Below are 16,230 nucleotides of genomic sequence, written 5' to 3' on the forward strand. Positions count from 1 at the left end.
AAAAAAGCGAGCGAAGCCGCGGGCGACTACTATTACACAATAATTTCTTCACAAATAACCTGTTTAAAATTGTTACTCAGCTTTAAACTTCCCAAAATTTAATTTTCAAGAATTTTTACGACACATTTATAAAAAACGCTTGCGTGCTGCAAAAGAATTACCCACTTTATGTACTGATTTTTGTAACATCTACATAAATATGCTTCTCGAGTATGCTTTTAGAAGAAAGTTCGCAATATTCTATTGAATGTATCAGAATAATAATTATGCACTTGCATATTATAAAATTAAAGATTACTACACATTACACATTACACTTCAAGCTATTTAATTGAGAAGATATACAACATCATTACATAGTATAAAACAAAGTCGCTTTCTCTGTCCCTATATCCAAATGTATGCTTAAATCTTTAAGCAGATGAACTATAAATTAGTGCAGATCAGTGGTAGGGTATTACAAATAAAAACAATAAATTAAATAATAATTGCATAGCAACTTTTCACATGATTGTACCTTAGCTGTACTCTTTATTTCACAATTCATTTCGTTTTTATTCACGTGCGTTTTTTTACGTGCGTGCAGCACACGAATACTTTACATGATTCTCTTTACCATAAACACAAAATAATTTAATGTACTCCGTAAATACGAGATATTATACTTACGTAAAGTAGTTGCGTTCATAATCATTCATAAATCATATTTGCTAAATAAATAAATCGGTGTGAATTATTATCTTTTGCCGTTTAGTGTACCTACAGCAATAAAAGTAATATAAAGTGTGGTTTTTTATAATTAATTATTATTTTATTACATTTATTTTTTTTATTATATCCACATTATGTTTCAATAATTAATGGTATCTTATCTTCAATTTGTTTAACGTTTAATATAGAATCAATATCACAAAGAAATAGACAGGAAGAGAACGTTCCATTCCCAATATATTAACTAGGCACTCACTAATTATTATAAATTGTTTAATTACCTTTTGCACAGAAGTCTCCTTCTCATTTTTTTATTTTGCTACTGAGCGCTATCAAGCAACTTAATATGTAACTAAATATATTATCATAAGATTTTAAATGTCAATTAAACATACATTTACGGATGCACTGTTGCAATGCACTGCTCCCTTTAAAGTGATGTCTTAAATATTCACACGGAGTCTGAAATCTCTGTTGAATTAAACACTCCTGTGACGGCCCTCATGAAACATAGATGAGCGGCTCTGCGGTACGATAACACAAGCGGTTAAATTTTAAAAGCAAGTTGGTCATTTGTTATCTTTATGGCATATTCTTTGAAACATCTCTTTTACCTATTTTAAAATTATCCTTGATGGGATACGTGTTATTAGAGTAGTACAAATCAGCCTGTAACTTTCCCATTGTTGGGCTAATGCCTCCTATCCTTTTGAGGGGAAGCTTAAGTTAGGATAGATAGATTAGTTGCGTCACGAAGTTTTCCTTCACCGTCGAGCTCGAGTTGAATTATAAGCACAATAAAATTTAGTGGTACTCGCCTGGATTTGAACCAGCAATCGGTTAAGATGTACGCTTTCTTTTACCACTGGGCCATCTCGACTACGTGTTATTATTTTATCGAAATTCGTCAGAATATGTTAAGTAAGTTATGTGAGTGGAAAATGTGTTTTTATTATCTTTCTAATTTATAATTAGAAATTATATTAATAACAAGTATATAATAAAAGCAGGTAAATTTAAAAACACAATGAAAATAAATAAACATTAGAACTCTCTGATATTAACTTCAATATTTGTCGCTACTTTAATATCAAACTTTATTTACTCGCTTCAAAACAGACTGTTTCTGTCGTCCCAGATTCAGTCAAAGCGACCATTTGAACAGATAATATTCAACAGTTTTTCGTGCTTTCCATGGCATAGTAGAAACACTGCTTCAGCTTTTTTTATAAAATAGCATAGCATAAAAAAAGCTGGCGTGGCCCATATGGGCCACCTGATCAAATCAAAATCAAAATAAACTTTATTCAAGTAGGCTTTTATAAGCACTTTTGAATCGTCATTTTACAATTAAGTGAAGCTACCACCGGTTCGGAAAGTAGATTCTACCGAGAAGAACCGGCAAGAAACTCAGTAGTTACTCTTTTTTAACATTTAAAAAATACAACGTCATGTTAATTAAATACAATTATTTCAATTAATGTATCCTGCTTGGAAGTCAACAGGTATTAACTCCACGCTTTTTTATCATCTACAAAATCTTGTATCGAATAGTATGCTTTTTCTACCAATGTATTTTTAACAAACGATTTGAATTTACTAAACGGCAAAGTTAAAAATTTCTGCGGAATTTTATTAAAGAAACGGATACCTTGGCCCAAGAAGGATCTATTGACTTTGCGGAGTCGGAAACTTGGCGTTATAAGTTTATCCTTACTTCTAGTGCATATACAATGATTATCACTGATTTTATCAAAGTGATCAATGTTACTGTGAATATACATGATATTGTTGTAAATATATTGCGACGCAACAGTAAGTATTCCTACTCTGTTAAAAACATCCCGAAGAGAGTCTCTAGCTCCAAGATTATAAATAAACCGAATTGCTCTTTTGTAAAATAAACAGATTCAATATCTGCAGCGTTACCTCAAAGTAATATGCCATATGACATAATACTGTGAAAATAACCAAAATAAACTAAACGAGCGGTATCAATATCAGTTAGTTGTCTAACTTTTCTAACCGTGTATGTTGCGGAGCTGGGTCTTCCTGTTAGGGATGATAAATGAGAAGTCCACTGAAGTCTGGAATCCAATTCTATTCCTAAAAACACCGTAGTATCAGCTACTTCAAGACGGTCACCATTTAAAGATATATTATAATTTTGCTTGCTAACATTAGGTAGGGTAAAAACTACACATTTTGTTTTTTGAGCATTCAAAACTAAATTATTTACCGTAAACCAATTGTGTATCTGTGATAATGCACCGTTCACATCGTCATAGTCATTTTTTTTCCTGTCAACCTTAAAAATCAGCGAAGTATCGTCAGCAAACAACACTATATCACAAATACCCTTAACATAGAAAGGAAGATCATTTATATATACTAGGAATAGAAAGGGACCCAAAATTGAACCTTGTGGAACTCCCATTTTTAACGTAGATCCAGAAGACTTTATTCCATTAATGAAAACTTGCTGGATTCTTTGACTTAAATATGAAGCGATGAGATCAAGAGCTTTACCTTTAACACCGTAATATTTGAGCTTATAAAGAAGCGTTTCGTGTTCTACACAATCGAATGCTTTAGATAAATCACAGAATACTCCAATAGCGTTCTGTGATTTCTCCCAAGCATCGTAAATATGTTTGAGAAGCGCAATTCCCGCATCAGTTGTCGAGCGACCTCTTCTAAAACCGAATTGCTCACCATGAAAAATAGCATTTGTACCGAAATGGACGAGAAGTTGATTTAAAATATTTTTTTCGAAAATTTTACTTAAGGATGGGAGTATTGAAATAGGCCTGTAATTACCGGGATCGCTTCTGTTTCCAGTTTTAAAAAGTGGTAAAACTTTACTACATTTTAACAAGTTAGGAAATGAACCCGTGTCCAAACTCTTGTTAAAAATTACTGCTATATACGGAGCAATATCGTATATGATGTTATTAAAAAATTTTACCGAAATGCCCCATATGTCGTTAGTTTTTTTAATATTTATAGTTTTAAATACTTTTATGACATCTATTGCAGAAACCGTTTCAAATGAAAAATCAATAACGCATTTAGAAACACTATTATTTAATAACCTAGCTGCATTTGATGTAGATGATTTTAAATGAAATGTTATTTTATGGGGTACTTTATTAAAAAATGATTCAAATAAATTAGCAACCTCTAATTCAGAACTCGTGTATCTACTACCTGTGTTCAATTCTATTGGTATCATTTCCTTTTTGGGTTTTCCACTAACACTACTAATAACATCCCATGTGGCTTTAATTCTATTATCAGAATTCAGGATTTTTTTCTTTAAATATAAGGACTTAGCAGAAATGCATACTGTTTTAAAAATTTTGGAATATTTAATGACGTATTCTAAAAAGGCTACGCTTCGATTCCACCGCCTCATATCATATAAGTCGTATAATTTATTTCTACTTTTATAAATACCAACAGTAGCCCAGTCACTAAACTTTAATTTTATGTTACTATAACATGATTTCATTTTAAATATATTGTTAAATTCTTTTAGTATTACTTCAAAAAATGAATTATAAAGCTCATTTGGATCCTGTGTCGTAAGATCTAGATTAGACAATTTATACGCCACAATATCTTTAAAACAATGTAATTTGTTAGCCGTTATTGGCCTGTGTGTTATTTTTTTTAAATGATTTATTTCTTTGTGTTTTAATGAAAACTTCTGACCACAATGGTCAGAAGTTAAATTATTTATAATTGATACTTCATATATTTCACAGTCACAGAACACATTATCAATACACGTAGAAGTGCCGTCGGTTATTCGCGTCGGTTCATTAACTCTATGAGTTAAATTAAATGACATAAACAAGGCGACCAACCGAACACTTAACGTAGTTTCTTTAAGTAAGTCGACGTTAAAGTCCCCACATACAATTATATATTTATTAGTTTTACATAGCTTTTTAAGAATGTCCTCCATAGTGGTTTCAAACAAATAATAATCTCCCGATGGGGGCCGGTACACGCAGACTATAATGTACAGTACAGTCCCCATCGTCCATAAACAATGGTTCTCTAAGAGACATCCATTTATCGCCAATGCGCCACGAAGCTTCTGGGTGGTGTCTAGCCAGACGGGCTTGCACAAAGCCCTACCACCAAGTACTGTGGATTTCATGATAAAGACCCCTTTAATTTTTTTAGCCCATAAGAACTTTGACATCGGTGGTCATATAAACGAGATGCTTACACCAACAAGGCAGTAAACATGTAGGTAGACCCATTTTACTCGGTATAGGGCTTTGTGCAAGCCCGTCTCGGTAGATAGCACCCATTCGTCATAAATTACTTTGGACTGCCGTGTTCCGGTACAAAGGATCATTCAGTCAGTGTAACTACAGACCCATGACAATGCATAGGTTAAAATTCCAAACGGCGTCGATGTCAACAGTGACCACTTGCAATCCGTTTGACCTTCCGCCTCTATTTAATAAAAATATATATTTTAGACTCATTTATTAATTACCCAACTACTAAACTTAATTCCTCTATTTTACCGAATTATTACTATCTCTGTTTTACCAAACCAATAGTCAGTTAGTTTTACTACCATCTAGCAACCCGGCGCGACTTCGCATGGTTGAAATACTAATAATAAAAATACTACAGAATTTATTTATTTTTGATATCACATTGGTAACTTCTAAAATTTTATCAGTGTTTCTTTACATTATTATCTCTGTATTGTAATCAAAAACCTTCTCGAATCAATTTATCGATTAAAAAAACCGCATCAAAATCCGTTGCGTAATTCTAAAGATCTAAGCATACATAGGGACAGACCGCGGTAACCGACTTTGTTTTATACTATGTAATAATTACGATGCAGTGGTTAATATTGGGTGAAATTAAGCACCATCCCTAGTCCATTAATGTTTGGTCAGGGAGAAATTAATGAATTACCACCCCTTTCATCCCCATTAATGCTATGTACTACTTTTCGAGTGACAAATAAAAAAACAATAGTAAAACTAAGTTTGGAATAGTTACCCATCGATTTACCTAAAATTAGCGAAAAGAATGTATAGAGCTGTTGCAAACTTAATATAAATTAATTTTGTTACTTATTCTTGTAACTATTATGATGTTACTTTCAAATGAGAAAGTTCGGAATGTCAACACGAATGAAGTTGCAACCCCTCCATGAATATATTTTCGACCGCTGCCGAACTCTAGCTTCGAATACTAACCACGAAAGCCTATAAAATAAATCACATTTACAAGCGATTTTCTACTTTTCCATTTGGGAGATTCGATTTTCGAAATTACCCAAATATAACAAATGATAACGTTTTCGTTGTTCTAGAATTCAAAGATGTATTAATAGTATAGTAATAGGTTTTAACTTTTGTTTTTGTATTTGCTTTTATTGTTTCACTATTATATTCCTCACGTTCTTTTTACCTTTTATATTGAACCAGTAGTCGCCCGCGGTTTTGCTCCCTGTTAGGGTGTTGATTATCAAATGTCAATAAAATTAGCCAATGTTCTTCCTTGGAGTTAATGTTGGCTTCATATTACTTTGCAAAAGCGACAGACAGACAGAGTTTCTTTTCCATTAATAACGATTATGTACCATGTATCTTAATATGTATGTACGTATGGCTGTGACCAATTCGTTCTATCGATTAATATATAACCAATTAAAGAGAACTAAAATATCGTAAGGAAAATGTCATGTGTTAGATAACAACTCATTTATCTGATTCAACAAATAAACTCTGCTGCTTATTGCTTACCAGCCGCCTATTGCAGGTCTAATCCTTACTCTTTGGGCTATTATCTCCTAGGATAGAAAATAGGAATATCAGAAATTCTTTGAAAATGATAAATGGTACTATTATTTTAAAAGAAATATATCCAAGGAGATATAATCCCTGTAATGGAAGAGAGCGTTCTTCAATTCTATTTTCTATTATATTTTGAATGTATACTATACCAAGGTAACTGTTGGTCATAATTTCACGTATAAACCTTTAAAGCTTCAAATGGAAAATCGAATTTTATTTCAAACAAAAAACTACACCAAAAACACACGTATTTATACTATATTCAAATATTTCTGACAAGCAGTTTCACACGTTTTGTAGTTTTTTTTGCAACATATTTATGGACTAGTGAAAATAGTGAATAGTGAATGTTTTCTGTAGTTGTTACACAAACAGAGACACTTAAATCGAATTTTCTATTTTTGTTAAATTTAAACTTCCCAAGCATATAATATAAAATAAACTCTCCGAATTAAATGAAAGGTAGGTGTTACGATTATGATATTGGTTTTTATGATGACACGATTAAAATAAATGCTATAAATTAATATAATTAATGCCACGGCAAATACTTACGAAATCATCTTAAATTAAATGTCAAAGTTTTCCTCTGGATTATTCTGAAATCATATTATAGAGGGCGGTTACATTTCATTTAATAATGATGGTTCATTTGTTCTTTTGAATTACGAGAGTTTATCCAGATATATACCAATAAACTAAGGTTATAAAAATCGTAATCATTTAAAGGTTTGTACGAAATATGTCAAAACAGGAATCCTTTAAACTTTCCATGTTAAGTATTAGGTCTATTGCGTTTCCAAAAGCTTATATAATTCCAAATATTCGTTCTTATATATAAGTTGATAAAGCCCTCTTACTAGCTTGTGATTCTCAACTGACAGAATCAAAGCCTTATCCACTGAAATTCTCCTTAGGTCGGCATTAGCAATGTAAAGAATGAATGTTTGGCTGTTTGTTTACTTATATTATAAAAAAAATATGCGTCCAGCGATACGACACTTATGAATATTTTCAGAGAGTTTATACTATATCTTCTTTACAAAGTATATAAATAAGAAAAACGAAAAGTACTAAATCCTAAATCAATACATCGTTAATCATCAGCAGGTCATATTCGTACACAGCTGGACATAGGCCTCTCCAAATGCACACCATTGTGATCTTTCTTTGCCTCTTCACATCACCTGGCAAACCAATATACATAAAACTAATAAAACAAAATGCAGCATGTTTCAGAATGAGTTCATTTATAATATTATTATATAAATAGCTATACTTCGCAATTTCACAGGTTAAAACTTTAGACCATTGACTAAACAACTCGACAAGCGACGAGTGTATCATGTTCTTGTGAAGAAAATAAATACTAAATGTAGGTAGAAATTCCAATACTATTTAGGTTAGTGCTTGTAGGTCTTTTTTAGCTGTCACAGAGTCTGACTGCAGCACTGACTCAGCACTTGAAACCTAAACGTGCTCAGTTTAATTGGGAACCTTCGCAACATCACCTTATCGGATAGTATTCCACTGAAAATAGCATCGTGTATTGTATTATAGCGCTATATTACAAGATCACATCAACCATTATTTTGTTTTTCTGTAAGACTTAATGTAGTAAGTTGATACTTAACATTACTTGTTATGAGTGCAGTTTTAGTCTCATTATCTGAATTAATAAGGAAAATTCCTTCACAGGACGCCTTTAAACAACAAGTAATATAAAGAATAAATTTATTCTTATTATCTAAAATGTACTATAAAATCCCATGACTATTATTATATTTATTATTATTATTATAAAAAATAAGTTATATAAATACATATATACACACATCTCGTATATATTTATAAAATTAACTTTTTAGTTCTTTGTTTTTTTTCCAACAACCCGTATTGGAGCAACGTTGCGGAAAAAGCTCCAAACCTTCGTCTGAAAAGGAGAGGAAACCTCACAGGATATTTATAGGCTTTACTCTACAATATCTTATTAAAATTTATTCAGTAACATATCTTGCAGTAAAATCATTTGATATGTAAGCTTACAAAATAATATTCTTCCCTGTATGTTCTTAGTTTAAGTGGTAGAAAATATTTTAAGCAGTAATGCTATTTTTCGTACAAGAATTCATATTAAAATTATCGAAGGGAAAAAGCAATATATCAATTAAAAAAGTTAATCACGATATAAAGAATTTAATGTTATTTTACCAATTCACGAAAGTAACACTTGGAACTAGTTAATTATGTGGCAACAAGAAATTTATACGTAACACAACGATACAACAAAAAAATAGTTTATTCAAGTTGACTTTTTCAAATACATTAAAAGAATTGTATTAAATTAAAAGCTACCGATAAGAATTGGCAAGTAACTCAGTAATTACTATTTTTAAATACTACAAAGTTTTGTCAGTTGAATACCATTAAATAGGGTTCTGAGTTAGGATTTTATTGCTTAAAGGGTGGATAAGACTTATAATAAGATAATTTTGTCTTAAATTAAAGTTCTATTTTAGGTTAATCCATAAATATCTTCCACTTCCACGCAAAAAAAGCCGCCTGCAAAAGCTAGTCCAATTAAATTAATAATAAAATATAGCGCTATATATTTGGTGGATAGCGATGCTAACCTAGTTCTCTTGTTACACTTTGCGCTGCGTCGAGTAACTCTACTGTTTTAATCGTTACTTTCTTCGCTTCTGAAGTTCAAACTTTTAGTACTTGTATTTTACTTTAAGTGTTTTTATATTTCTTTGCAAAGAAGATATATTCAAATTCTTAGTGCTCAGTGAAGAAGTAATTCTTCGTAAATGTCTCACTCCTTCTGCTACTCCTTACCCTTATTAGTTTGAAAGTTTTTCCACTATACACCTTCTGCGGATGGATATTTTTACAAAATATTCAACATTTTTTTCGCCTCTTTTATATTCCAGCATAAGAAATAAAATGGTAACTTGAAGAACTACCTTCAAGTTACCATTTTTTTTTTCTTATGCGATGCAAGCCAATGTAGTTAGTAATACATAATTAATTATTGTAACACTTGGTATATCGGTTTGAGGAGCGAGTGAGTCAATCCAGCAATAATCACTAGGTATATTGTCCCTTAGACCATGACCCTTGCATTGGAGACAACAGCCGTTTCTGAAAATTCTTACAAAGCTAAAAACAAAAGGCAGTTGTGACGTAGGTATGTGTTTGAAAATAATAATTGTAATTAAAAGAAGCTGAGTTTCTTTCGCCGGTTCTTTTCAGGTCCGAAGTGTTATTTACTCAATGGTATTTTTGTACTATAAATAAGCAAGTGTTAACTTCTATATCGAATAAAGTTCTTTGACTTTGACTTTTACGGCTATAGCTATTATTACTTTTAGCAATCCTAATTCTCTCATATTGCTTCAGAATTTACGATGTATTTGAGGGAATTACCGCTTTGTTTAAATACACGTTTTAGATTATCCATAACTGAAAATGGCATTGTTTGATCAAACTCTTGAATTAATGTGTTTAATCTATTTGAATAAATATAACAGGTGCGTGGTTTATTATCATTGAATACAAGGTGGGAAAATTGGTACAATATAACCAAAGATTCAAGTAACAATAATATTATGATACGAGAGTAAATAAATGAAGAACACTTGCCGCCCCAACTGGGTTTGAAGTCATAAAAATAAGTCCAAACAATAAGTCACTTGGTGGTAGGGCTTTGTGCTAGCCCGTCTGGGTAGGTACCACCCACTCATCAGTTATTCTACCGCCAAATAACAGTACGTGTTGTTGTGTTCCGGTTTGAAGGGTGAGTGAGCCAGTGTAACTACAGGCACAAGGGACATAACATCTTAGTTCCCAAGATTGGTGTCTATGAGCGATGGTGACCATTTACCATCAGGTGGCCCATATGCTCGTCCGCCAACTTATACCATAAAAAACAAAAAATAAATAAATAAAAAACGAAACTGTACTATATTTTATTGACACCCAATACCAATATAAACTTTATCACTATATCTGTTGTTACTCTTCCTAATATATAAATAACCATTTATTAACAATTACTACGAATGAATATTACAAAAGGAAATCTATCGTCCACCAATCACAAAGGCTTGCACATAAGCGAGTCCGAGCATGTCGTTAGCCCTTTAACGTAGCTTGTTTCATATACCGGACGTTTGTCAAGCCTTGACAAATAATTGGAGGGTAAGTAAAAAATACATGTTCAAAAAAGTGTTGAATTAGTACTTGTTGACAAGACTCGTGGTCCAGGCAGTATATATTACATACATATATAATTATATTTAATTACACGACTTTATTTTTAAATGTTCAAAAAGGGTAATTACTTTGCCGGTTCTTCAAAGTGGTGGTAGCTTCACTTAATATATTTGTTAAATGACGATTCAAAAGCCTACTTAAATAAAGTATATTTTGATTTTCATTTATATCAAATTATTTACGTATATATTAAAATGTTGAACAGGTTCATAATAATATTATAACACATATAATAACCATATATTAATGATATAACAGTGACTACATCTTGGTTCATCTAAATTGATTTCTTAAATCATATCAAGCTGATCTTTGAAACTAAATATATTTAAAAAATACGAAGTGCTGTGAAATTGACTTCGACCAGTGCCTAAGTAGTGAATTATGTCCATTTAACGGTAGTTGTTTTACATAAGTTAATAAAAATAACATCATAAATTTATAAAAATTACCTTAAAAAATTTATAAGTGATTAACATCTTTTAAAGAACATCCCAATTTGTATGAATCATACATTTGAGTGCGCATGTGTTAGTTTTGTGTGATCATGAATACTGTTCAGAGCACCGGAGGTGGTCATGGATCCATGAAGAAGGACCATAAACATGAGGTAAGACTCGATCCGTTCATATTAGCTGTACTTCTATACTAATAATATATCACACACGACATAATAATAAAATCACTTGGTGGTAGGGCTTTGTGCAAGCCCGTCTGGGTAGGTACAACCCACTCATCAGTTTTTCTACCGCCAAATAGTATTCAGTGTTGTTGTGTTCCGATTTGAAGTGTGAGTGAGCCAGTGTAACTGCAGGCACAAGGGACATAACAAGTTAGTTCCCAAGGTTAGTGGCGATTGACGATGTAAGGAATAGTTAATATTTCTTACAGCGTCATTGTCTATGGGTGATGGTGACCACTTACCATCAGGTGGCCCATCTGCTCGTCCACCAACCTATACCATAAAATAAAAACTAATAATATTATAAATGTGAAAGTAACTCTGTATGTCTGTCGCTCTTTCACTACCTAACCGCTGAACCGAATTTGATGGAATTTGGTATGAAGCAAACTAGAACTGCAAGAAAGGACATAGGCTACTATTTTGCCTCACACACGACAAGTAACCTTCTAACCGCGGGCAACTACTAGTTTTTGATAATCGTTTAACACTTTTGAACAAACACAGCGCAGTTTTACAATGTGAATAATAAACGATGGTAGGTTCAAACCTGATTAAGCACAATATTCTCCACAACACAATTTTCTTTGAGCATATTCTTATTAATCTGCTTCTCAACGCTGAAGGAAAAATCGTGAGGCCTGCCTGTACCGTATGAAAATGGATTATTCACTAAACCGCTAACAATGCCAGTCCTTTAAGTATATTGAGCGTTATATAATTTAAGTCGAAAGGATTATAAATGGTAGCGCAATGCGTTTTTACCACCCCATATATCACTCGGCTAATGGCTTTTACCTGAGCTTCATAAGCCTTATTCTAAACTACAAACTACCTGCGACTCTGTCTTCCTATAATACACTATCTAAGCAACATTTTATTTATATTAGTTTGCTTATTTATAATTCTGAAATTGGCAGGCAGTCTGGCAAATATTAATTCTCAAAAATTGATTTGATGATAAAAATAACGTGGCGAGTGAGCGATTGCGCATTGAACAAAGCCTTACAACCAATCAAATATTATATGTAATATGTAAAGTGAGTCGATATGGCCCAGTGGTTAGAACGCGTGCATCTTAACCGATGATTGCGGGTTCAAACCCAGGCGAGCACCGCTGTTTCATGTGCTTAATTTGTCTTTATAATTCATCTCGTGCTCAGCAGTGAAGGAAAACATCGTGAGGAAACCTGCATGTGACAAATTTCATAGAAATTCTGCCACATGTGTATACCACCAACCCGCATTGGAACAGCGTGGTGGAATATGTTCCAAACCTTCACCTCAAAGGTAGAGGAGGCCTTTAGCCCAGCAGTGGGAATTTACAGGTTGTTGTTGTTGTAGTTTAACAAAACAACAAAATCGATAACTGCCAATTAAAATTACCTTATAATATTTAAAAAAAATTGGTTGACAGACTTTTCTTTAGGGGGCGTTTTAGATGTACTAAGGTATGGCCATGTCCTTCCTCAGAGGCTTTCTTGTTTTCCGCATTTAGTAGCGCATAATAGACAGACAGACAAACTTTAGACAATTATAATGTTTCTATATATTACTTCTATATGCGTTCTATTAATGACTTTATAACACAGAATTTTCCAAGCACAGGAGTCATCGATCAAAACATTTACTCGTTATAAGCGATTAAGAACTTTTTAAATACCCATAATATATTCAAAACTTTCTTTCTTTTGTGCGAAATGAATTATGATTGTTTTTATTACTTTTTCTCTTTAATCGTTTCTTTTATATTGTGTTTATTTTTTTTTACTCATATCTAAAACATCTTTAAATATAAAATACAAAATATATGAAATAAATTTAAAAATAAAAAATTCAGAGGCCAACCAGTAGCGGGAACAGGGTCCAAGCCAGTGGTGGTGAGGCTCATGGGAGAGGAACTTCCTCACAATACGCGCCATGCCGAGAAGTAGCCTGCCTTCTGCATCAGGCCCTTGACCCAGCTACCTAACGAGAGCCTCTTAAGGTGTTGGTCGAGGCTCTTGGCCATTAGGCCATTCGCTGAAATGACTATCGGCACAATAACAGCTGTATCCATCTCTTATATTATTATTATTATCTTATATTATTAGTATCTTTTATATTATTATTAGTAAGTAATTTATCGTTAATCTAGATGGTTTGTAACGATACAGATCTCGAGACAGTATGTTCAATTATATTTTATTCGTTTAATTTGCAAAAATGGCAGTGCTATGGGTGATTTTGTGATGCGCCTGGACCTATTAGGGTCTTTACCACAAATAGATATTTGAATTAAAAATATACCAAAGAATGATCTATTTATTTACTGTGGTCATATTAAAACACAAACCAAATCGATTAAAAAAAATGCAAGACGAAATAACTTGGTGAAGACTTCTGTTGCGATGGTAGACAGGCAGCTATATTACGCATTAGAACAGGCTCCGTTATGCAGAAACTCGGCGTTGGCGCAAGTCAGACTGAAAAGAAAAATAAAATACATAAATATTTAAAAAAATAATGTTAACATTATAGTAAGGCGTGTACCCCTTTTATGCAAAACGAATATTTTTTATACATTATTATTTTATATTTCTTTAACCAACAACACGATATATTATTAACACAAATGGGATATTATAGGTCAAATTTGATAAAAATAAACAGAGAAAAGAATATTCGAACAGTAATTAAAAAAAGTATTGTAAATGATGACGTAGAAAAATACTTCTGATTCAATATATAGTTTAAATACTTACAATAAATTATATACTTATCATATGTCATGGACAATTGCTTTCCGAGGAATAGGAATATAAACTTGCCCATATTTTAAATTTTGTGTGGCTATATAAACCAGTAACTCTTTCGGTTTAAAGCCAGGACCTTGGGGTCTGTCTAATAAATCTGCTACCAGACCAACGCTGCACTTAATTTGTAACTTTATTCATACTTTTGTTCTTAGACAAACAGTATAAAAATGCTAAGATTTTACAGTAAAATGAAGTTGTTTTCAACATTTTCATGTATTAAAATCGAGGATGAATATATTTTGTATTAAAGTCATTTATAAATCAAAACCATAACAAAAAAGGTAAAATAAATATACATAAAACCCTATACACTAGAAAGAGACAGAAAGAGAGAAAGGGAATATGACGATTACTGTCAGTTCACTCGACTGTATTCTGCTTTAAAGCACTTCCGACCCAAAAAATGACTAAAGCAATAAAATACTAAGGGTAAACTATTTCTTATTCATACATATAATAAAATTGGAGTGTCTGTTTGTAATATTAAAATAGCCATTTTTTACTCAATGTATATGTATGTATACACGGTACATATACCAAAATAACACTTTTTACAATCTTTGTCTGTCTGTTTGTTCCGGCTAATCTCTGGAACGGCTGGACCGATTTTGACGAGACTTTCACTGCACATAACTGATATAATAAGGAGTAACTTAGGTTACAATATATTATTTATTTTTTGTTAAATTCAAACGCGTACAAGGTCGCGGGCGCTGCTAGTATTACAATAAAACGTTGATAGATTTTGTCGCTGTATTATGTTTTACGGTTAACCGATTTGTATTATGTTTCCTGAGACGTCTGAAGTCTGGGTAATATCTTCCTGGGAAATCCATCAGCATGAGCTGAACTATGGTAAATTAGACTTGCTTGCTAGCTTGTATTTTAATACATATTTCTCGAACTAAACTAAAAAGTTTGAATCCAGAAAGGTACGCTTTAACCACGCCGAGTTAGTAAACGTAATAAAAGGGAAATAGTAGAATTTTCGCGACCATCAGTGGAAATCAGATAATGTACTCGCATAATGGACTTCGAACATATTATGAAACATTTTTTTATAGTAAGATAAAATTTTTATGTTAATTACTCCACCCAACAACACAGACGAAATTATGCAAGTATTAGTTTATTTCTTTAATAATATTTATAAAATAAATGTACCTCGCCTAGAAGCTCAAAGCCATAACTCTTAAGATCCTAAGAGCTCGTATTGCGGCTCGGGTCCATAAAAGTTATTGATTTCCTTCCGTAAATTCTCTGTAGCTGTTCGAAGGGAGGAACTAGGCAGTATCTTACACTAGGCAGTATTACACTTCCTCGCCTCAGTAAAAGCAATTATTCGTGCGCAGGATTTCTTTCCGGATGCATTTATTTTATTATTATTATTATATATTTATTTTATACCTTAAATTCCTATTTTATATCCCAGTGTTTTATTCTCGGCATCAGACTAACTACCGTGCAATATATGTATTTACGATCAGTTCACTTATTTCGTGGTGACGAGGTAACAACCTGACTTGCCTTCGTATTTAAAGTATTGTAATATAATGCTTTAAATATGATTGAACGTTATAGAACCTACTTTCTGTTTTCTCTGACTAGGCACTTTAAACAAATATTATATACTCGTAAAAAGTCATTCAGCGTTGCAGCCTCTAGAACGATACTGAAAATCATGATTGCAACGCTGTTATAAAGTATAAGATTAACTTAGAATATCATATTTAATATTTAACTGAGTTTAATTGACAAATTAATATTTGTCGATTGTAAATGAAACATTATGATATTTATCTTTTTAATCTGGCAACGTCAACATTGAACGATACTCTTCAGATCAAAAAGTTAAGACGTACTAATAAAAGTCAATGAGTTAACCGGCTTGTATTAATTGAATTATATAGTGCAC

The 16,230-nt window shown here is 32.3% G+C and overlaps 1 protein-coding gene across 1 annotated transcript in view; it reads left to right on the forward strand.

The window, feature by feature from the left end:
- Positions 1 to 11,089: 11,089 nt before the first annotated feature.
- LOC124540143 (inactive dipeptidyl peptidase 10) overlaps positions 11,090 to 16,230 on the forward strand; it is a 303,680-nt gene continuing 298,539 nt past the window's right edge. The window contains exon 1 of the mRNA XM_047117591.1: positions 11,090 to 11,445. Within this exon, the coding sequence (XP_046973547.1) occupies positions 11,383 to 11,445 (63 nt within the window). The 5' untranslated portion in view covers positions 11,090 to 11,382. The remainder of the gene's footprint in view (positions 11,446 to 16,230) is intronic.

This window comes from Vanessa cardui, chromosome 24 (assembly GCF_905220365.1).
Source record: "Vanessa cardui chromosome 24, ilVanCard2.1, whole genome shotgun sequence".
Taxonomy (NCBI): domain Eukaryota; kingdom Metazoa; phylum Arthropoda; class Insecta; order Lepidoptera; family Nymphalidae; genus Vanessa; species Vanessa cardui.